The sequence below is a fragment of the Fukomys damarensis genome, unplaced genomic scaffold (genome assembly GCF_012274545.1).
Source record: "Fukomys damarensis isolate Sample0158 unplaced genomic scaffold, DMR_v1.0_HiC HiC_scaffold_24, whole genome shotgun sequence".
Lineage (NCBI taxonomy): Eukaryota > Metazoa > Chordata > Mammalia > Rodentia > Bathyergidae > Fukomys > Fukomys damarensis.
The window spans coordinates 63756492-63779686 of record NW_022900936.1 but is presented as its reverse complement, the minus strand read 5'-3'; the positions used below and the strand labels follow the sequence as shown (position 1 = coordinate 63779686).

At 36.0% G+C, this 23195-nt stretch overlaps 1 protein-coding gene and 1 pseudogene across 6 annotated transcripts in view; both read left to right on the top strand.

The window, feature by feature from the left end:
• The window catches only part of Gsk3b (glycogen synthase kinase 3 beta), a 166357-nt gene that overhangs the window by 43472 nt on the left and 99690 nt on the right, over nt 1-23195 (top strand). For all 6 annotated transcript variants that reach the window (XM_010630018.2, XM_010630016.2, XM_033768033.1 and 3 more), the window contains exon 2: nt 5006-5199. In XM_010630018.2, coding sequence (XP_010628320.1) covers nt 5006-5199 — 194 coding nt within the window. The remainder of the gene's footprint in view (nt 1-5005; nt 5200-23195) is intronic.
• LOC104866186 lies at nt 10134-11294 on the top strand (annotated as a pseudogene).

The window sequence follows — 23195 nt, the reverse complement described above, 5'->3', positions numbered from 1 at the left end:
GTGAAAACTTACCGATACCTCTCCCCTTCAGTAACAGGATTTGAATTTAGGACCTTGTGCTTGCAAGGCAGGTGGCAGTGCCATGACCAACTTTTTTTTTTTTTTTAAGAGGAAGAATTTTATAGTTCATCAGAATTGATACTAGTTAATTTCCTTAGTATAATTCCTTGTGACTGAAAAAGACTGGAGTTTTTCTTCATCTCTGTCTTCCCTATGGTTTCCATTCTTTTTCAAGAAGTGATGTACAGGGAAGCATGTAGATAAGGTAGCAACTGTGTGACATCTGCCCATTGTTTTCACTGCCCCTCTTATTTACTATTCCTGTCCCCAAGAAAATTTGGTAAATTTTTTTCTCCCAAATCTTTAGAATCATTTGGGAATAGTGTATAAAGAAAAAAGGCTTTATTAGAAAGATTTTATCACACCAGGTTTACTTAGGAATTGTCCGGAGGTTTTATCATACTGTTGATATTAGAATTGATTTGATTAATTTCCTTGCATGGTTGGTATTTCTTTTCTTCATATTTCATTTGCTCCGACATATATGAGCAGTTTGACTCTGGTTAGATTCCACAGTGTAGAACAGATCCCCTACTTATTTCACGATGAAAGTAACTTTAGTTTAGACTTTAATTCTGGGGCCTCAGGTCCATTTTACTTCCTTTGCTAATTAATTTTTGTGTTTTCATGCTTGTAGCAGGTTTTTGTTTTTTGGGGGGTTTTTTGGGTTTTTTTTTGGTACTGGGGATTAAAGTCTTCCGACAGCCTTAATCTTACCTGAAAATAGCTGGTTTTCTTACATGATAGAGAAATTATAGGCAATGCTACAGTATTTTTCTCTAAAACTTTTGTTAGGTAGAAAATGTAGAAATGCTTTGTATACTCCAAGTAGTCATAAATGGTATGCTGGTTTCTTTGGACTTTTGTTGTAGTCTTTTAAGTTTTTGTCATTTATACACAAAGACTTTATTCTTGAGGTAGAGCAGCCTCCCAGAACAAGGTCACCAGAGTATTTCTTGGATCCTGGGTCTTGACTTTGCTCAGTTTGTTTCAAGTAGTCTTCAAAACCTTCTTGGTTAAAAAGTATTTTACTTGTTGCATTTTCTCAACTCTGAATTTTAAGAACTATAGTCTTTAAGAAAAGAAATACCAAGCCAGTCAGCCATGTTGATGCAAGCCTGTATTCTCAGCACTCTGGGAAGCTGAGTCCTGAAGATCACCAAATTCTAGCCCATCCTGGGCAGCTTTCTTAGTGCGACCCTGTCTCAAAATAAAAAGGTAAAAATGGCTAGGGAATGTAGCTCAATGTGAAGATTCTGAGTTCAATACCCAATAATGCAAACATACAAAAAACTGTGGAGCAAGGCATCACCTTAATGGCTTTGTTAAAGTATATGTGACTTTAAGATTTGTCATTAATATAAAATTAGAATGTCATTGTCAGGTCTTCTAAAATATTTAAATATCTTTGAAGTGGCCTTTTGATATTTGGATGGTCACTTCTTACTTTGGATGTGGTCCTTGCCACTGTGTTACATCTGTTTATCTCAGAGTGATTGATCTGAAGATTAATTTCAGAAGACCCCAAAAATGTGACTACAAAATGTTCCTTAGAGGTACAACCCTGTGTTTAAAACATTGGGAACTAGGCTATGTGTATCATGTCAGTTAGTGTTCCCTAGAGGAACAAATAATATATATGATTTACAGAGTAGGCTTACAATGGCCACTGTGGAGTTAGGATTGGAAGAATCTAGAGAGTCATCTGCATGCTAGAGAGCTGGAGGATTTATCCAAAAAATTGAAGGCCTGAGCTCACTGCAGAGTTCAGGTATCAGAAAGCTGAAGGGTTTTTGTTGGAAGCCTGAAGGAACTGGAGACTGGTGTCCAAAGGTGATAGCAAAGACCAGAGCTCCTGAAGAAGTAAAAAGCATAGACTTTTTTTTTCACTTTTTATTCCACTCAAGCGACGAGCCTATTGGTTGGTTGTCATCCACATCCCAGCTGGGTTTTCCCTCTTCACTTTGCAGCTTATAAGGCAGTGATCCAGACAAAGCCAGAATTGTGCTCTGCTATCTGCTAGGTGTTTCTTAATCCATTAAAGTTGAAACCACAATTAACCATAATAGATAAGCCTAAATTTGCTAAGGATTTTGTGAAAATTATGTTCTACATTGAACAGTCTTCAAAAGAAAGTCTTTTCCATTGTTTCCTAAGTCTGTTGTGATTTGGGATTTCTATATTGGGGTAAAAAGTAAAGGATATAATTCTATGTACTAGTTTTATCAGGAAGTTTGTACCATGTAAGTGGATTCTAATTATAATAACTATTCCCAGGAGTTCTCTGGCGAGAGAAGGCTTGTAAGCTAATTTCCTCTGCTCTGTTGTTCCTGAGAGACAGTGGCTTGTGTGTGTGTGTGTGTGTGTGTGTGTGTGTGTGTGTGTGTGTGCCAGCGATTGAACTTGGGTCCTTATGCTTGCAAGTCAGGCGGTGGCACTACTGAGCTAAATCCCCGGCCCAGTGGCAGTTTTTTGAAGACCAATTTTATTATAATGACTTGTGTCATATATATAGTATGAGAATCACTATACTATGCTTTCTGGGAAATTTATTATTGGGCAAAGTGGTTATTTAATGAAAAAGATTTGTTATGATTTGTATGTTTTCATGAGGGTTTTGGTCTCTTGAAAGCAGTGTTTCTCTGTTGTGCCCCCCCCAATCCAATTTCTAGTGACAAGGGTAAATTGTTTGGCTGTCCTAGAATCAGTTGTTTTAAAATTTTGTCATGTGCCTTTGCTTTGGGATAAGTGTGGAAACCTAACCATACCAATTTATTTGTAAATAGCTCTTTTTCTAGTAAGGAATGAATGGTGGACATAAATTCATTGTAAAGATTGTTCATTTATTTCCTTCCTGTTACTATGGAGCTTATCTTTTTGTATTATTAGGGAAGTATAAGAAAACATATGGAGTTAGTCTTTCAGCACTAGTAGGAAAGTTGTAAAATATAATAGAGCCGTGTAAAGTGTTGTTTAAAGTTTTATGTTAATCTTTCTTAGTCTTTCTTCATTTGCACATTAGACATAATATATTTGTTTTTGTAATTGTTAAAGTAGGTGCGACAATGGGAAATTTCTTCATAAACAATGACAATTTTTCAGTTATCATATTGCTAAATTGGTTGATTATAATGCTAAATAATAACATGCTTTTCCTTGGCACAAACTACTGACTAGCAGTGCTGGTAATAGTTATACCAAGTATGACTATACCTTGCTATTCATTTCAGCTGTGGTATTTTAGGTAGAGCAGTTTGATTGAAGAGCTTGATTTTGGAATAAAACTTCTAAGATGCTTGAGGTCTGTAGAAAGCCCGAGAGCTATTGCTTCTGATATACCTAGACATTTCATGTTAGAGAGCATAGCCTATAAGATAGCTTTGTAGTTTCTCTAACTGCTTGAGAGAAAGTATACTAAATCTTTCAGTTCCTACTAAGATACTACTTTTTCCCACAGTTGTATAAATGGGTGAAAGGATTGGTCCTGGTCCACATGAAATCTCAGTGTTTTTTTGAGACAGGGTCTCATGTAGTTCAGACTGTTCTGAAACTAACGTGTAGCCCTTGCTGTTCTCGAACTTGCAGTGATCCTCTTGCTTCAGCCTCCCGAGTGCTGGGATTACAGGTTTGCACCACCACACCCAGCTGAAATCTCAGTTTTAAATTAAGAAACCTTAGAGAGGTGTCTGAGTAGATCTTTCTACTCTGGTTTTAGTATTTTAGCAGAATTATTTCATGTGTGCTTTTTCTCCTTTGCAAGTCACAATTCTGGGATAGACTTTCCCACAGTTAGTGGTTAGAATGAAGAGATGTTGAATTCTGGAGTTGTGATGTATTACCTTCTGTAGTTTGTTCTCAAACTTCGGACATAAAAGTTGTTTTTAGGGCCAGGGTTTTAGTTCAGTGGTTCTGCCGCCTGCCTCACAAGCAAAAGACCTGAGTTGGATCCCGGAACCAGAAAAAAGAAGTTATTTTTAGAAATTCAGGCTGAGAAGATAAAATTGATGTAATGGAAGAATAACCAAGGGAAAACATAAAGTTCAGTCAGCCTGAAGAACTTGTATTGAAAATTGCTCTGAGAATTATCTGTATTGACAATTAGATTTGCCAAGGAAGAGAGAAGCATCAGGAGACACAGTTGCTATTTCAAAATAACTATAGTTTATAGAAGCTGTGTGTATTCTGAAATTACTAAAACAGTTTAAAGTTTTCTAAAATCAGGTGCCTAGGTACCCTAGTGCAGTTCAGAATAGTTTTAAGGATTCAGAAACAAGATGATTGTGGACTATGCCTAGTCAAAATGGCTCTTGATCTTGAATTGAAGAGCAGCTTTGACTGTTGCTAGGAATAAGAAGAAGGCAGACATGGTAAAGAGAGTCTGTAGAAGACTAATACAGTAAGCTGCTTGTAAATGGGGCTCAATTCAGAATTGGATTAATTTTAAAAGTTTATACTCGTTAACCCCAACTTAACATTATTTTCCCCATAAGACTGTTCTCTGAGAGGTATTATTACTAATTTGTTCAAAAGAAATATATAAAGAAGCAAAAACTCAAAACCTCACTTTCCTAAAGACAGAATGATCTAGAATTTGATGTATTTAGAATTTACTATTTGCACATTTTATTTTCAGATAATGAGGCCTTTTAGGACCTTTAGTGTTACACGTAAGGGCAAACCTTGACTGGTCCACCATTAGCAATTTGGTTTTGGGCAGATGTAACATTTTTCCTGTTACTTTTAATGTAGGGAAAGATGTCATGTGTATAAACTAATTTATAAGATGATTGAATAAACTGGTTAAAATTGCTTATAATTCAAACATACTAAAATATGATAAATTGAGATAAACGTTTAAAATAACTTGTAGTAAAGAACATAAATAGTTTATTTTGTATAACTTGACAATTTTCTCAGTATAATTAATTCTGTTCACTCCCTTTAGGAGACAAGGATGGCAGCAAGGTGACCACAGTTGTGGCAACTCCTGGGCAGGGCCCAGATAGACCACAAGAAGTCAGCTATACAGACACCAAAGTGATTGGAAATGGATCATTTGGTGTAGTGTATCAAGCCAAGCTTTGTGATTCAGGAGAACTGGTGGCCATCAAGAAAGTATTGCAAGACAAGAGATTTAAGGTAAAACTTCTGGTATTTCATGTTTTTTGTTGCTTTCTTAATTGATTATTTTTTTCAGTTGCTTCTTTTTGCTTTAGATTTCATGTGTTATGTTCATTTTTGTTCAGCTAAACTATAGTAACTTATTTCTAATTGTATATTTTATAGAGATTAAAAATGCTAAAGATTAATACTTTTGCTACCACTGCCATGAGTGATACATGTATATACAATCCTATGGAAAGTGAAGTTAAAATTTCTTAATTTATTCTTCAAAATAGCCATCTTTCTCTGCATTGTGCCTTTTGTTTTAAGAGTAACATTGATTGTGACATGTGTATTTGATAGTTGGCTGTATTTCTGTTCTTGAAAAATATCCTCTAATCTGTGATACAGTGCTATTGTTTTTCCCCATAACTCTTTCTTTGCTATCTTCCCTTCTTTCTTTTTTCTTTCTACCCCTAGAAACTAGTAATCCCTAAAGTTCAATTTTGTCATTTATTTTTATTTCCTTAAAGGATCCTGTGCATGGCAGTTTTTCATGTCACTCTTTGTTGTGGTTAAGTAAGGTGTGACCACTATTCTAAAATAGCACATAATCTAGTTTGTATCTATTCTAGAATATTTTGAAGGCATTTGTTTTTTAATTCTAAAATTTTTATTTCCAGTTCTCACCTTTTTCCCCAACCATTAGGTTCATGTTGCCACATGTCTACTGGATCTTGATACCTGATTGTTTTAGTATTATCTCACATTGGCAGGGTTTCTTATCTAACTCTGACTGACAGCTTTTAAGCCCCAGTGGAAAGCATTCATCTTGGTTTCCAGATATTAGGATTTGCTTTCTCCTTCTAATAGCTTCTCACTTAACATATTATTGAGACTGTTCCATTCTCTCATTTTTAATATCCACTCATTGTCAAACTTGATTTTCCTCTTCCCCCTCACTCTTCTGTTGATTTGTCTCTTTTTTACATCCCTAGTCAGACCTATTCATTATTTGTCTTAACCATTAGTAAGCATTTACATTTGTCTCTTCCTTCCAACTCCTTCGTATACCAGCAGCATATTCCTCCACTCCTGCTTAGGCATGTTTTTCCCTTGGGTAATTTGTAATGAGAGAAGTTTATTGAGTTCACTCTTGGAGAATGAAAGTCTAAACAGCATGGTGTAATCTTTGGTGAGGGTCCCTGTATCTGTGTTACCTTAGGACATATGATACCATTGCTAGAGCATGAGCTAGCATCTGGTTGTGCTACAGATGGTTGTATCATCTGGTTGTGTTACAGGAGGAAGCTAGAGAGTGACTAGGGGAGTAGGCTTGATCTTTTATAAAGCTATCTCTTGAGAAATAACTACAGTCCCACAAGAACTGTGTCAGTTCCTTTTAAGGCTGCTATCCACAGTGACCTAATTACTTCCCACTAAGCTGCATCTCTTAAAGGTTCCACACCATCTCCCAACACCATTAAGTACCAAGCTCTCAACACATGAACCTTTAGCACATCAAACCACAGCAACTTTCCTTCTATCTAAACAATTAGCATATATGAACACCCATCTCTGATTTTTCCTCTCTGAAATTTTCTAGTTATTCCATATTCTAAATTTCTAGCTACCTGTGCAGATTTTCCTATTCAAATTACTTGAGCTGTAATTGTTTCTTCACTAAGAAATTCCATATTTTTTTTATAACAGCATCTCTCTATATATTAGGTTTTTCTCCTGGACACTACCACATTTGATTTTGAGGTGTTGGTTAGTAGTTAATGGTAATAGCAAATACTTAGCAAATCCTTATTGTATGATTTTTTTTTTATGTGACAAGTCTTAATTTTGTCTGTGTAATTTCTACTATGAGATTGATACTGTATTTATTATTTGGATGAAGAAACCTAAACACAGGGGTTCTAAATTAACTTGATAACAGTTCTCTTGACAGCTATTGACAGTTTTTTTTTTAGCAATGTATGTAGGTGCTTTATTGGAATAAATTTCTTTCTACCAGTGTATATATATTTTGTTTTTTTTCCTGAAATATTTGAGTGTGGCCTTTAAAGTATGATGTCCCTTTGTCCCTAAATTAGTTTGTGGAAGAATGTATATATTTTTAATACTCTTTCAATTTGATAATGTAGTTCTCTTTATTTAATCAAAAATTTAAATATAAAGTTTGATAGCTTTATTTATGTAGGTCTTAAACTTCTCTTTATTTGGAGGTACTTTGTAGTTTTGTTGTTGTTGTGCTTGTGAATGAGATTAAAAAATAACAATTTCTAACTAGATCCTGAGTTGGATCCCTGGTACAAAAAAAAAAAATTCTATTTACAAAGTTCAATAAAAAAAAATATGGTAAATCTTTTTTCCTAGCATCAGTTTTATTTGTTTTATAAGTCTTTATCAAGCTACTTATTATAAGCACAGATTAGCCATCAGAGTAACAGGCCAAAAAAGTATAAAACATGGACAATTACACTGAATCAAGATACACTTTTAGGTACATTGACCATGCAGGATCACAGTAACTCTTTTTTTCCTACTGTCTCTCTTTTATTTTGCAATTTATCTATATACTGAATTTTTCTTTTTTATTGAGTTTATTAGTATTTTTTAAGTATACAGTACAGTTACATTCATCATTAGGATCTTGTACCTTTACATGACAGATATTGGTTCTCATTTTTATACTGAATTTTTCATGTAAAAGAAACTGTGATATTTAAGTTTGTGTGTTTGATTTACTTCATTTATTATGGCCTCAAGGTGCACCCATTTTCTTGTAAATGACTCAAGTTCATCCCTCTTTACAGGAGAGTGGTACTCCTTTGTGTATAAATACCACATTTTATTTATCCACTCATCTGTTGGTGGACATATAGGCTATTTCCAAGATTTAGGTACTGTAAATTGTGCTGCTGTAAACATGGGTATACATGTTTCACTGTAATATGATGTCTTTAACTCTTCTTTTTTTTTTTTTTTTTGGTACTGGGATTCAACTCCAGCCCCTGCACGTGAGAGGCAGGCAGCAGAACCACTGACTGGATGACACCTAGGAGAGGAATGGCTAGATCAGATAGAATTTCTATTTGTACTTTCTTTGAGGAATTTTCATAGTAATTGTATCATCTTACACTCCCACCAACAATGAAAAGAAGCCCCCCACAAGTCTCCCTAGCATTTTATTTTACTGATTTCTTGATAAATAGCCATTCTTTCTGGAATGAGATGGAATCTCGTTTTTGTTTTAATTTGTATTTCTCAAATGGCCTGTAATGTTGAACATTTTTCAGGTATTTATTGGCCCAAAATTTGTACCTCTTTATCTGAAAAGTATATATTAATTTCATTTGCCTATTTTTTAATTAGATCTTTACATTTGGGCAGTCTTATTTTTTGAGTTCTTTATATATTCTAAGTATTAATCCTTTGTCAGAGGAAAAGCTAGCACAATTTTCCCCCATTCTGTAGGTTGTCTTTTCTCTCTTCGTGGTTTCCTTTGCTGTGCAGAAACTTTTTAATTTGATATTATCCATTTGTTGATTTTTTGGAGGGGGTACTGGGTGTCAAACTCAGGACCTTGTGCTTGCCAGGCAGACGTGGCACAACTGAGCTATATCCCTAGCCCCATTTGTTGATTCTTGATGTCTTGTCTTGTGCATGTGAGGTTCTGTTTAGAAAGTCTTTGCCTATGACTATGTCTTCAAGAGTTTTACCTATTTGTCTTCCAGCAGATTGTTTCTGTTTTACAGTTTTGATATTTGATCCATTTTGAGTTTACTTTAGGGCACATATGGGTCTAGGTTTAATCTTCTGTGTGTGGATAGCCATTTTTCCCAGCACCCTTGGTTAAAGAGGCCATCTTTCCTCTGGCAAAAGCATTGGACCCTTTCGTCAATGTGCCTGGAGTTGTTTACTGTATCCTCTAATTCTATTCAATATGGTGAATTTTTATTGATTGTTATCAATCATTCCTCCCCCAAAATACTCCCCCTCCCTTTGACCACACTTATCACATTATTCTTGCCACTTTCTAAAGTAGTTTTCAGTCTTCTTTTAAAGAGTATCTTTAGTTGCAGCCCCATTGTTGCCTAGATGTCCTGAATTGATTCAAAACATTTACCTTTCATGATCATTTTGACTAGGGAAAAGCCACAGGTTGCACAGTACCTGATCTGATGAATGAGGGCACATTGTAATGTTTTATTTGACTGAACTTGCCATACCAGAAGCAATATGTGACTTGAAATATTGTCAGTGATGGGAGGGTGAAACCAATTGCCCATGTCTCAGGCTTTTTTCTGTGCACATTGTTAAATGCTCTAAACTGCTCTTATAATATTCAGAGTTCACACTAGTGTCTTCGGTACTTAACTCTGCTCACACAGTTTTATTGAGATCAAAAACAGCAGCCAACATCACTTTTAAGCTGAATGTTGATAGATGTACTTTTTTTGCACATGGAAAACTGGGTAATTTCTGTTGATAATTCTGAACTTTGGTCTCAGCTTCGTAACTATACCCCCAAGTTTCATTACTTGTTAAGAAATTTCATAAAAGGCTGGAATCTGAAGTGACACTGTCACCCACGTCCAACGAATTGACAAAATTTTGTGTGAATACGCTGTTTGTCAGCTGCAATTATAGCACAGTTTAAAACACACCTTCCAACCATAGCTCACAGATGACTGACTGCACCTAACAAGTCGAAACTTGACACACGCTGTTACTAAGGTTGTCTTTATTAGAATTTGAACCCTTTTTTATCATTGGAGAGGAGGAACAGGTAGCTTTGCCTGATATAAAAATGTCAGAAAAAGGAAATAATGATAAATAAGGTAAAGAGAGCCCCCCAGAGCCTTGAGTCACAAAAAGTTGTATACTATTAGATTCTATGTAGGCTTTATACATGTTTGTGTGTTGACAGGGAAAAATAACCATGCTTCATTGTTAACCCTGCAGATGTCATGGGTCAATTTTACCCCTTAACAATATGTAAGAAGAGTCTGTATCTCTTAAACCAGCCAGGCTAAGAAAGGTTAAGGTAACACAATAGCAAGGTCTGATATTTTATTAAGCTTTTGTCCTCTTTTCATATTTTGATGAAGGGAACTTTATATAGTAGTTTAAGAATAGTAATGGAGCTTTTCTGCCACCCCACCCCCCAGCATCTCTACAGTTGCACTGTGCTAGCTCTGAGTTCTCGGCTCCTGCTTAGCTAGTGTCTCCCTTCAGCCACTATCATGATTATCTGTCAGGACCTTATCAGCCACTATGAGATGTTCTCTGACATTTACAAGATCCAGGAGATTGTAGACTGTGTATGGGCTGTGCCTGGAGGTGGAGGGCAAGATGGTCAGTAGAACAAAGGGTAACATTGATGACTCACTCATCAGTGGAAATGCCTCCACAAAAGGCTGGGCAGGCAAAGGTACCAAAAGCATAGTAGTCACTGGTGTTGATATTGTCATGAACCATCACTTGCAGGAAACCAGCTTCACAGAAGAGGCCTACAAGTACATCAAAGATTATGTGAAATCAGTCAAAGGCAAACTTGAAGAACAAAGACTAGAAAGAGTAAAACCTTTCATGACAGGGGCCACAGAACAAATCAAGCACATCCTTGCTAATTTCAAAAACTGTTGCTCTTTATTGGTTCAAACATGAATCCAGATGATATGGTTGCTCTCCTGAACTACCGTAAGGATGGTATGACCCCATTTGTGATTTTAAAGATAGTTTAGAAACAAAAATATTAATGGATTCAGCAATTACCTTTGCTCTATCTTGTCATAACTGGTTGCTGCATATCATCCACACAACATTGGGATTTTAGACAAATGGGACTGATGTCCTCTTGAACACTTCCTTTAGGCTGTGATTTACTTGTAGTGGAGGCATTGTTTTTTTAGGGAAAAAAACAAAACATGTCATTTAGGTTTTCTAAAAATAAAGTGCATTTAAGAAAAATAGTAATGGACACTTGATGATACTTGCCCCTCATCCCAGCTAGAATTAGGTGAGCATGTCTACTATCAATTAATTAATTTAATACTAAATTAATACAGATATGTCCAATGATCTCTTTAATTGACAATGTGAAATAGGAAGAAAAGGGCTAAAGGTGTAGGGAAAGTGGGAAGGGTTGGGGAAAGGTAATAAGGGAAAAAAAAATAGGAGAAAATGGAAATAAAGTGTTTGTAAATGGGGAGGGGAGGAGGGGGTGAAGGGAGGGCAGGGACAAGGGGAAAAAATGAGAACCAAGACCTGTCATGTAAAGTTACAAGATCCCAATGATGAGTGTAACTGTACTGTATACCTAAAATGTACCAATAAACTCAATTTAAAAAAAACTTTTAAAACAATGATGTTCTTATGTAATATTTTATAATTTAAAAATTACTTTCATGTACAGATACTTGATTCTTGTCACTCCTTATTTTGAGATAATTTCAGACTTAAAATGGACAAATTATACAAAGAATTCCCTTAAAACTTTCATCTGGGTTTCCTGCATATTAACATTTGCCACACTTGGGGTTTATCATCTTTATTCTGCATGTATACACATATTGTTTCCTAAAATACTTGGGTATAACTTGAAGTCTAATAGCCCTTTATTCTTTTTTGGGGGGGGTTGAGATGGGGTCTCACTATGTAGTTGAGACTGACCTGCAACTCACTATGTAGCCAGGCTGGTCTCAAACTCACAGTGATCCTCCTGCCTCAGCCTCCTGAGTTCTGGAATTACAGGCGTGCGCCACCATACCCGGCAAACCCTTTATTCTTGAATTAGTCAATGTGTATTTTCCACATTTAAGGACACTTGCTTTTATAACCACAGATAAAATTGTGAAAATCAGAAAATTCACATTTATACAATGCTGTTATTTAACATACAGATCCTATTTTAGTGTTTCTGGTTGCTCCATTAATGGCCTGTGTAGCAAAAGCAAGTCCTGGGTCACATATTTAGCTGTCCTATTCATTGCTGGGATAAAATACCTGACACCCTAAGTTAAAGGGGAAAGGTTTATTTAGCTCACAGTGTTTCAGTCCATAATTGGCTGGCTCCGAGGCAGAGAGGCATATGGCAGGCAGAAGACAGCAAAAGCAAGCGAACTTAGCATCTTTCTGCCCTCTGCCCCTTTTATCTTATCCAAACTACTTAGGTCGTATAGCACTTACACCCTTACTCCTAGCGCCCCCGAAGCTTAGCATTGCACCATGCATCAATCACTAGATTCAGCCACCTCTAAAAAAGCCCCTTCTAAGAGTCCATAATGCTTTGGGGGACATCGAGACACAAACCATAACAGTTGTCAGTAGTATTTGGTTATCGTCATAACACTGTAGACCACTTTTGGGTTTGTCTAATGTTTGTAATTAAATTGAGAATATTTTTGTCAGGAAGACTAAAGAATTACTTTGTTCTTAATGCATCCTGTCAGGAGGCCCGTTGTATTCAGGGTGTTAGCAAGGGAATATGTTTACTACAGGACACATAAAGGATTATTTTATTATAATTACCCAAAAAGTCAAATGCAAAGGAGTGCAAGAGATTAACAGCACACTAGGGGACCAAAGAATCCAGCCAAGGGCCTGGACCCCAGCAAATTCCCACACAAGTCCAGCAAAAGGTTTAGTGTCCAAGGCAATGTCCTCCAGTGGCCTACCACCCATGGGCAATGCTTCATAATGGTCTGTAGTGAGGATATGCACTTTGAAAACCCAAAAGTCAGTGGTGGAAGCCAGAACACCTACACTGGTGAGATGAAGGATTTGTGCCACCAAGCTGAGGGATCCACATTGGAGCCAGGAAGTGATGCTCAAGGGGAGGATCAGCGCTCCCCTGATGAAAACAGCAGCCATTTCCAGGGAGAGCGAGACCCCCAACAAAACAGCCAAGTTGCATCAGGAAAATCACCTGCGGCAAACTTCTCCTATAAAATCAACGGGCCAAGATCTCTCCAGTTCTCTTTTATGACGGTTGGTAACATTCTTCATTTGGATCCTCCATGCCCAGACCACGCTGATTTAGTTCAGCTGGGCCTTACAAGTTGACCATTTAATCAGTCCTCCACAAGGCCCAAGTGTCTCTCTGTCCCATTACTATTAACGTTGACTTCCATCATTTAAGGTGATGTCTGCTAGGTTTTTTTCCTGTAGAGTTACTTTGTTTCCCTCTGTCATTCAAAAATATTCTGTGGGAAGATACTTTATATAAATAACACCCATTATTCACCAAACTTTTACCAACTTAATTTGGTATACATTCTTTGATGAGTCTTGTTTGAACCAGTGCCAAATGGTAGTTTTCAAACCCTATTCTTTATTAGTTGAGATTCTGCAGTAAGGATTATAAGTAATGAAGATGTTTTACTTTCTCCCTTTATTTGAACATATATCATAGACTCATATTAAATGAGTTACAATATTTTGATACTTAAATTGTTTTAGCATTGGCCAGTGAAAGGCCGTCTGAATCTAAGTCTTATTCAGTAAAATGAGGCGGTAGTGATATGTTTGTGTTTATGTCTTTTTCTGTATGTCTTTCTATTAAAAAGTTCATACCTCCAAATTCAGAAGAATGCTACAGAATTTTATCTCCTTTCTCTTTGTATTTGTATCTACTTTTTCCTGAAGTGAAAAACCTGATTCCCATTATGCACAATATATTTACTTATTTGTTCATTCCTAGAATTCACAAAGTAGCTTCAGAACTGCTGACTCATACATACCTCTGGGGCAGCATTTGTTCTAGTAAGGAGCCAGTATTTGTTTCTTCTTTTATTTCCTTTGTTCTAAAAGGCATTATGAGCCTGTATTTACTGTTTGGACAGTATTTGGGTTAGTTTATCAAAAAAAATTTTTTTCTTAGGATAGTTCATTAATTTGAAATTGTTTGCCTCATCTTTTTCTGTATGTATCCTTTCTTGGAACTTTGCCCCCTTAGAAATGTAAAAGCATTGTTTTTTAAAGCATGTTTTCTCTCTGTGAAACACTAACATAGTTCCAAAAGTCAGAAATTTACAAGTGTTATCTCTGTCAGCTCTGTTTCTATTCATTCTCTCTGGATAGCTAATCTCATGTTCTGATTACTTTTTCCTGGGTTTCTTTTTCACAATAGCAGGTAATATAATTTTCTTAGTTTCTGTCTTACACAAAAGATAGCATAGTCAATATACTCTAACTGTTGTTTCCTGGAAATCATTTCATATCAGTTCATTTCAGAGAGTCTTCTCATTCTTTTATATACAGTATATTATTGCATAGATGACTCAACCATTCTCCTGTTTGTTGATATTTAAGTTGTTTTTGCAGTCTTAGAGAGGCCTGCTGTGGTAACCTTCTGCAGATATATTTTTGTATTAGAGGCATAACATCAGGCGAGGTTAATAGAAATAGAGTTCTGTTTCTCTGAGTCAAAAACATGAACACATGTAGTTTGTCTGATTTTGCTAAATTCCCCTCCTTAAGGATTGTAGTAATTAGCATTCTCTCCAATAATACCAAGAATAGTTGCTTCTGTCAGTAGTCACATTAGCTATATGTTAAATAATGATCTTTTAAAATAATTTATGGTTTAACAAGCTTTATTTTGGTAGTGTCTTACCTACACTTTGAATTGTTGCTCATATGGTAACAAATTATTTAACCAAAATAGACTGTATAAATAAATAGGCAGTTGGGAAATGTTTGATAGAAAATGCTTGTCCTGTGGGGTTAAAGTTCAGTTAGATACCTAATTAATGCAGGAGACCTTTAATGTTAGAACAAGGAGATCAATATACCCACACCCCAAACTGCTTGCTAAGGCTAGCTTTTCTAATTAGAAAATCAGTAAGTTACATTTTTCATTAATTAGTGATCTTAGCTTCATTAACTATTAATTTTAGTTCTCCTTTGAAGTAAGTGATAGGTTTCAGATCTCCTGCCTAGTTTCATTTGTTCTGCAGTTGGGGTGGGGAGCGGGCAGTGGGCGTGAAGTGTTGACTGTTGTGAAATGAGAGTGTAGTCCTACTCTTCATATATTTTGTTCTGAAGAGAGGTGAGATAATATGTGGTTTTGATTCTTACAATTATTATTCTCTTCTCCATTCTGGAAACAGTATAGAAGAAGCCAGCCTTGGTTCACTATTTAGTATTTTTGAAAAATTGAACATAATCCATTAATATATGTAGAGTCTCAGTTGCATCATCTATAAAATGAGTGTCAGTACTATAGCAGTGTTCTGGCTCAAAAAGAACTCAATATTAGGCTCCTTCCCCCCTTCCCCTCATTCACTGTTGTGTGAAATTAAACAAATTATTATGAAAACACTTTATTTTAAAACGCCTTAGGGCCAGAGATGTAGCTCTGCATTGCCCCACCTTCCTGACAAATACAGGGTCCTGAGTTTAATCCCCCCGGGGGTAAGGGGAGATAAATGTAACTCCTTATAACTAATCTGCATTTTTATTTTTAAGGATCTGAATCACTACAAATTGCTAGTCTGCTGATCACTTGGGATTTCCTCCGCCCTCCCCATTTGTTTTGCTTTTATTTGTTAATCCTATTTTCAGGCACTTAATTGTTTATAATAGTAATTTAAATCATTTGTGGAAGCTTATTTGTGGATAAAACTGACAGATAACTTCAAAGAAATAGTTATGATCTTTATTCCTTGTGTAGCAATGTTCTTTGGCTCGTAGAAAATTGTCAAGTGAAAACTAAAAACCAGGCAGAAGAAAAAAGGGCAGAACAGCAGCAAGTTGGATAGAAAAAACTTGAACTGCCCCACAGCTCTAAGAAACTAACAGCAAAGCTGCCAAGTGTTCTCAAATCCAAGTTGTCTTGTTGGGGGAGTACAGTATCCCCCAGAAAAAGTCCTCTGTTAAGTACGCCTGCCTTGCTTAGTTACTGAGAGGAACAGCCCATAGGAAGCTTGGCCTGGCCTCTGCGAGAGAATGAGTTTGAGAACTTAGCAACGGAGACCATGGCACTAATGTTCTTTGCAGTGGGAAACCTGAAAGCTCAAGTTTGTGATTGACATCCTAAGCTTCTTAAGGATAGAGACTGTTTTATAGGTAGGGTAATGAATGAAATACATATTACTAAATATAATTTAATTTTCAGAAACTATACAAAGGTTATTAGGGGTCCATTGATTTTTGGTTAAAATTTTATTTATGTAATTTTATTATCTACCTTATTGGGAGTTTTGGCTGTGGAGGTGTGATATTTGGTCCTGAAGGGTCCTCTTTTTCGCTTACTGTGGCTAAAATGGCTTGAAAGAAAGAAATAAAACTTGATAAAAGTTTATGTTTCAAATTTTCTTCTTTATACTGCTGCAAATTTCCTATACATGTAATAAGTTTAATATTAGTTAAGAATTGCCTTTTTTTACTAGGTTCACTAAAACTTTTATAACAGTCCAGAGTAATTACCTGCTTTTAACAAGATTTTTACTAAGATAGAATTCATGTACTGTTTATTTAACCTTTTATTTCTTAAATATATTAGCATATATTTTACAAAGTACTAGGTTTCAGTGTGGCATTTTTATACATGCATGCAACATTCTGATCATATGCATTCCTGTTACCCTCTGTTATACCTCTCATTCTCTACCTTATTCTCTCCCTATTGTTTAGTAATTATCTTCTTTATGTTGTGTCTTCTTTTTAGATTCTACATATTAGTGAAAACATTGAGGTGCTTGTTTTTCTGAGTTCAGCTTATTTCTCTTACCATGGTGATCTCCAGTTCATCCATTTTCCTGCAAATGACATAATTTTGTCCTTCATTGTGCCTGAATGGTACTTCATTGTGTATATATATATGTCACATTTTCTTGATCCACATGTCCTCTGCTAATGGGCACATATGGGCCAGTTCATATTTTGACTGTTGCGAATTGTGCTGCAGTAAACATGGATAGCTGTCTTTAATTCTTTGGATATGTTGTTATAGCTAGGTCATGTGATAGTTCTATTTTTAGTTCTTTGAGGAACCTCCATACTGATTTCTACAGTGGTTGTATTATGTTGCCACCAGCAGTGTAGAAGGGTACTTTCCTTCCTACATCCTTGCCAGTATTTATTGTTTTTTATATTCCCGATGATAGCCATTTTGGAATCTCTGTAATTTTAATTTGTCTTTCCCTCATAGCTAAAGATGTTGGTTATTTTTTTTCCATATACTTAATGGCCATTTGTACTTGTTTTGTGAAGTGTCTGTTTGGTACATTTGTTCATTTATTGTTTGAACTGTTTTTTCCCACAGTATTAGGAACTAAACCCAGGATCATCACACATAAGTTACATTCCCAGCCCTTGTTAAATTTTTTATTTTGAGACAGGGTTTTGCTGAGTTTTCCTTAACCTCCCAGACTGCTGGGATTTTAAGCATTTACCACTGAATCCAGTTTGTATTGATATTGATCCTCTGTTGGAAAAATAATTGACAGATTTTTTTTCCCCCATTTTATAGGCTTTCGCTGTTGTTTCTTTTGCTGTAGAGAAACTTTTTAAATGTATATAGACCCATTTGTAGAGTCATATTACTTTCTGTACTGTTGGGAATCCTATCAGGAAGTCTTTGCCTGTGACTTAAAATGTTTCCCCTGTGTCTTCTTCTAGTAGGTTTTTTTTTTTTTTTTTTTTTTTTTTTTGAGGCAAGGTCTCCCTATGTAGTTCGTGCTGTCTTTGAACTCACTATGTAGCCCAGGCTGTCCTCGAACTTGGAGCTATTCTCCTGCTTCAGCTCTTCTAATAGTTTTAAGTTTCAGGTCTTATAGCCAGATCTTTCATCCATTTTGAATTGGTTTTTGTACAGGGTGAGGTAGGGATCTAGTTTCAGTCTTCACCATATGGATATTCAGTTTTGCCAGCACAATTGTTAAAGAAGCAGTCTTTTTGCCATTATATGCTTTTGACTTGTCAAAATTCAGATGGTTGTACAACATTTCATTGATTTGTTTCTCTGTCCTGTACTTGATTCCAATTTGTTTGTGTCAGTACTATGGTGTTTTAGTTACTATGACTTTGTAGTAGTATTTGAAATTGCATTTTTTTTTTGTACTTGGGATCGAACTCAGGACCTTACGCTTGTGAGGCAGGCAGCAGAACCACTAAGCTAAATTCCCAGCCCGAAATTGCATATTTTGATGTTTCCAGCTTTTATTACTTAGGATCACTTTGGCTATTCTGAGTCTTTTGTGTTTTCATATGAATTTTAGGATTTTTTTTTTCTAGTTTGGTGAAGAATATTGTTGGAAATTTGATAGGGATTATATTGAATATGTAGATTTGCTTTTGGTAATATGGCCATTTTAACAATATTAACTCTCCCTACCCATGGATATGGGAGCTCTGTCCACCTTCTAGTATCTTCAGTTTATTTCTTAGTGGTCTATAATTTTCCCTGCAGAGATCTTTCACTTCCTTGGTTAGGTTGATCCCAAAGCATTTTTTAAAAAGATACTTTGAATAGAATTCTTTTTCTGATTTCCTTTTCAGCTAGTTTTTTGGTATATTGAAAAAAAATCTCTTTTTTTTTTTTTTTTTGCTTGTTTTGTTTTAATGTTGCTTTTGTATCTTGCTGCTCTGATGAATTTATCAGCTGTGAACGTCTTGGTAGAATTTTCAGGGTCTTCAGGTGCTGGATCATATCTTCTGTAAATAAGGATAATTGATTTCTTCCTTTCATATTTATGTCCCTTTTATTCCTTTCTCTTTTTGCGGGAGGGCAGTTTGAGACAGGGTCTCACTATGTAGTTGAGACTGATCTGGAACTCACAATGTAGCTCAGGGTGGTTTTGAACTCACAGCGATCCTCCTTCCTCAGCCTCCCGAGTGCTGGGATTACAGGCGTGAGCCACCATGCCCGACTTATTCCTTTCTCTTGATTAACTGTTCTGGCTAAAATTTCAGTTACAATATTGAACAGGAGTGGTGAGTTGGTATCTTGCCTTGTTCCTGATTTTAAAGGAAATGCTTTCTTTTTCTCTATTCAAAATAATGCTGGCTGTGGGATGGTCCCATATAGCCTTTGCTATATGGAGTTGTGACCCTTGTCTATTTTATTTTTTTCTGGTCTTTTGGTGTGAAACAATGTTGAATTTTGTCCTAGTATTTATATGGTATATTGTGCTTATTGATTTGTGTATGTTGAACCATTTTTGCAACCTTAGAATGAAACCAACAAATTCAGGTTGTTATTTTAGTAAGGACTTTTGCATTTGTTTTAGTATGGTTTTGTTTGTTGGTTGGTTTTGGTGTTATTTTTTTTTATATTTCATAAAATAGTTTGAGGAGGTATTAAATCTTCTGGTAAAATTGAACAATGAATCTATCTGTCCCGCAGTTTGTTTGTTGTTTGTTTGTTTGGAGACTTTTTGTTACTGTTTCATTCTTACTGCTTATTGTTGATTGGTTTAAGTTTTTATATCCTCTTAATTCAATTTTGGTAAGTCATATGTCTCTAGAAATTTGTTAATTTCTTTTAGAGTTCCCAGTTTATTAGGATATAGGTTTTCAGAATAGCTCATAGTGATCCTATGGATTTCAGTGGTGTTTGTTACTGATTTGGGTTCTCCCTCTCTCTTGGAATGTTTGGCTTAAGTGTTTATCAATCTTGCATATCTTTTCAAAGAACCAACTCTTTCATTCACCTTGTGTTTTGTGCTTTAAATCTCTATGTCATTAATTTTAACTCTCATGCTTATTATTTCTTGCCTTCTATTGGGTTTGGTTTTGGATTGTTATTATTTCTAAGACTTTGAGATGCATCAGTAGGTTATTTGAGGTTTCTGATTTGTTTTTTATTTAGACACTAATAGCTATAAGCTTCTCTCTTAGAACTGCCTTTGCTGTATCCCAGATATCTGATATGATGTGTTTCCATTTTCACTTGATTCTAGGAATTTTTAATGTCCTGTGCTTTCTTTAGTGATACACTGAACATAAGTGAATATTTTTAATCTCCATGTGTTTGTATAGCTTATGTACTTTTTTCTTGCTGTTGATTTTCTGTTCCATTATGATCTAATAAGATGCAAGAAGTTATTTCAGTTTCTTATATCTGTTATGACTTGCTTTGTGGCCCAAAATATCTATTTTTAGACTGTTTCAGGAGCTGCAGAAAAGAGTGTTTTCTGTAGTTTTGGGATGGAATATTCTCTGAACATTTGTTAAGTCCATTTGATCTAAAGTGTAGTTCAAAGTTTTTTGTGGGGAGGATTTGGAAGACACCGGTGAGAGAATTAAAGTCATCTACTGTTAGTGTTTATGTCCTTATGTTTACCCCAGGCTATTGATATTCCCAAATAGCTTTGTGGCTATAGGCTGGTGAGGGTGTTCTATTTGTTCCCGAGGCCACCCTGTCCATGTATCTGGGGATGTGGTAATCATTGAGTCAAAGGCATGTATATTCCCAACTATGTTAGTGAATAGGGAAAGCAAATAAATCACTAAGTTTTGTGGTGGAAGTGGCTAACAAGGGAGCCAAGAAATCCACTGGGCTTGATCCAGACACCGTTAGAACCAATCCCCTCAAAAGACCACACGTGATGGCTTTGCTCCTCACCAGAAAGTATGGTGCTGCTGACCATCAAGCTCTCCACAGCCTGAGTTCCCCACTGCTTTAACTTCTCAGGGGTCTTCAGGTAGCCTCTCCCCTTTTCCATGACTTTGCTTATGTAGCAGGGTGATCCTGAATTACTGTTTTTTCTGTGTCTTCTCATCCCCAAAGTGTATAATCTCAAACAATAAGCCCCTATTTAAGATAGTTTCTGATTATCCAACTTCAATATATGGCAGGTACTACAGTGGATTTCTTGTCCAAAGCTAACCTGCCATTGGGAGTCATTTTCAAAGTAAATCCCCACACTGGATTTACAATTTGGAATAACCTTTGATTTTTCTTGGGGTTATTGCTGCCTTTCTCACTGAGCCTGCCAGCCCTTTCTGGGCTTACCTTAGGCTAGTGGAGTCACAACCATTCCCTCATTCTCATCCCCCCCCCACCCCCCTCCACACCCCCACCCCGTTGCGCATTTTTCTGTTTCTGTGTGATTTTTAGCTTTCCTGTTATCTTCTTACTGATTGTTGGAGTGTTTCTTCTTGCTGAGTAGCTGTTTTCCAGCTTCCCTGCTTCCAGATTGTACGGGGACTATTAACTGCTACTTGCACCTGTCAAAATCTTAACTCCCCCTTCAAAGGTGGTCTTCCAAAAATTCAGTCTTGAAGTTTATAGTTAATCGGTTTTACTGTAGAATATTTTCATCACCTCAAACCGAAACTATACATACCTATTAGGAAGCACTCCCCATGCTTTCCTCACTTTTGGCTCTGTAAACCACTAATGTACTTATGGACTTTACCCTGTGGGACATTTCATGTAAATGGAATTATCAGTATAGGATCTTTTATTCCTGGCTTCTTGCAATTGCAATGATTTGTTCGGTCTTTGCTTTTGTAGTACAGGGGATTGAGTAGAAGTTCTCATACATTCTAGACAATCACTATACCACCTGAGGTTACAAGCACATACAACCAGGCCCATCTCTCACAGTAGTATTTTTGAGATTATTGTCTGTTATATAATGTATTACTATTTTATTCTCATTAAACAATATTCCATTGCATAATTGTGTCATATTTATCTGTTAGCTGATGAACATTTGTAGTGTTTATATTTTCTGACTATTATGAATAATGCTATTATGAACACTTGTGTACAAGGTTTTTAGTGACACTTATTTTCATTTCTCTTGGATATATACCTAGGTGTCGTATCTCTAGGTCAGGTGATGATTCTATAATTAACACTTTGAGGAAATTGTAACCTATTTTCCAAAGTAGTAGCACTATCTTGCAATCCCATACAGCATAGAAGCCCTGAAACTTCTCAGTGTTTTCAAAAACACTTGCTATTATCTATTGATTAAACCCGGCCTATTGTGAGTGGTATCTCATCATCAGCTTGATTTGCACTTATTTGTCTTACTTTGTACTTTATGTATATATTGAGTTTTTCATGTAAGAGAAAGCATGTAATATTTAAGCTTTTGTGCTTTGAGTTACTTCAGTTAACATTATGGTCTCAAGGTGCATTCATTTTTCTACCAATGACCCAGGCCTGTCCTTTTCATGACAGAATAATACTCCACTGTGTATAAATACCACATTTTTTTAAATCAGTTTACCTATTGATGGTCATATAGGCTATTTCCAAAATTTAGCTAATATGAATCTTCTATACATACATGGGTATGCATATATCACTGTGATCTTTTAACCCATGTGGGAAGATACCTAGAAAGGGATATAGCTAGGTCAAATGCAACTTGTACTGTTTAGTTTCTTGAGGAATCGCCACATTGATTTCCATAGTGGTTATACCAGTTTACAGTCCCATCAGTAATGGAAAAGGGTTCTTTTCTTCCCACATCCTTTCCAGCATTTGTTATTGCTTGATTTCTCGATGGTAGCCATTCTTTCTGGAGTGAGATAAAATCTCGGTTTTGTTATAATTTGCATTTCTCGAATGGCCAGCCATGTTAAACATTTTTCTCATGTATTTATTGGCCATCTGTACTTTTCAATACAAATAACACAAGTTTATCTTTTTTTTTTTCTTTCTTTTGGTACCAGGGATCAAACTTGTGCTTTTGAGGCAGGCACCAGAACTACTGAGCTAAATCCCTGGCCCAAGTTTATCATTTTTAATGGTAGAGTAGTACTCTATTGCATATAAATACATTTTCTTCATCTATGCATCTATTGATGGACATTTAGGCCACTCCCAACCTGTTCGGAGTTGTACTGCAGTACCATGGCTGTTGTGTATAATGGAGTAATAGCCAGTGAATATGGGAATGGAGACGTCTCTCTGAGATCCTAGTTTCTTTTTCTTTTTTTTTTTTCTTTCAAAATATGTATGCAGAAGTGGGATATCTGGCTTATATAGTAGGATTTGAAATTTTTTGAGGAACCTCTACCATTTTCCATAGTATGATTCAGTCTCCTCC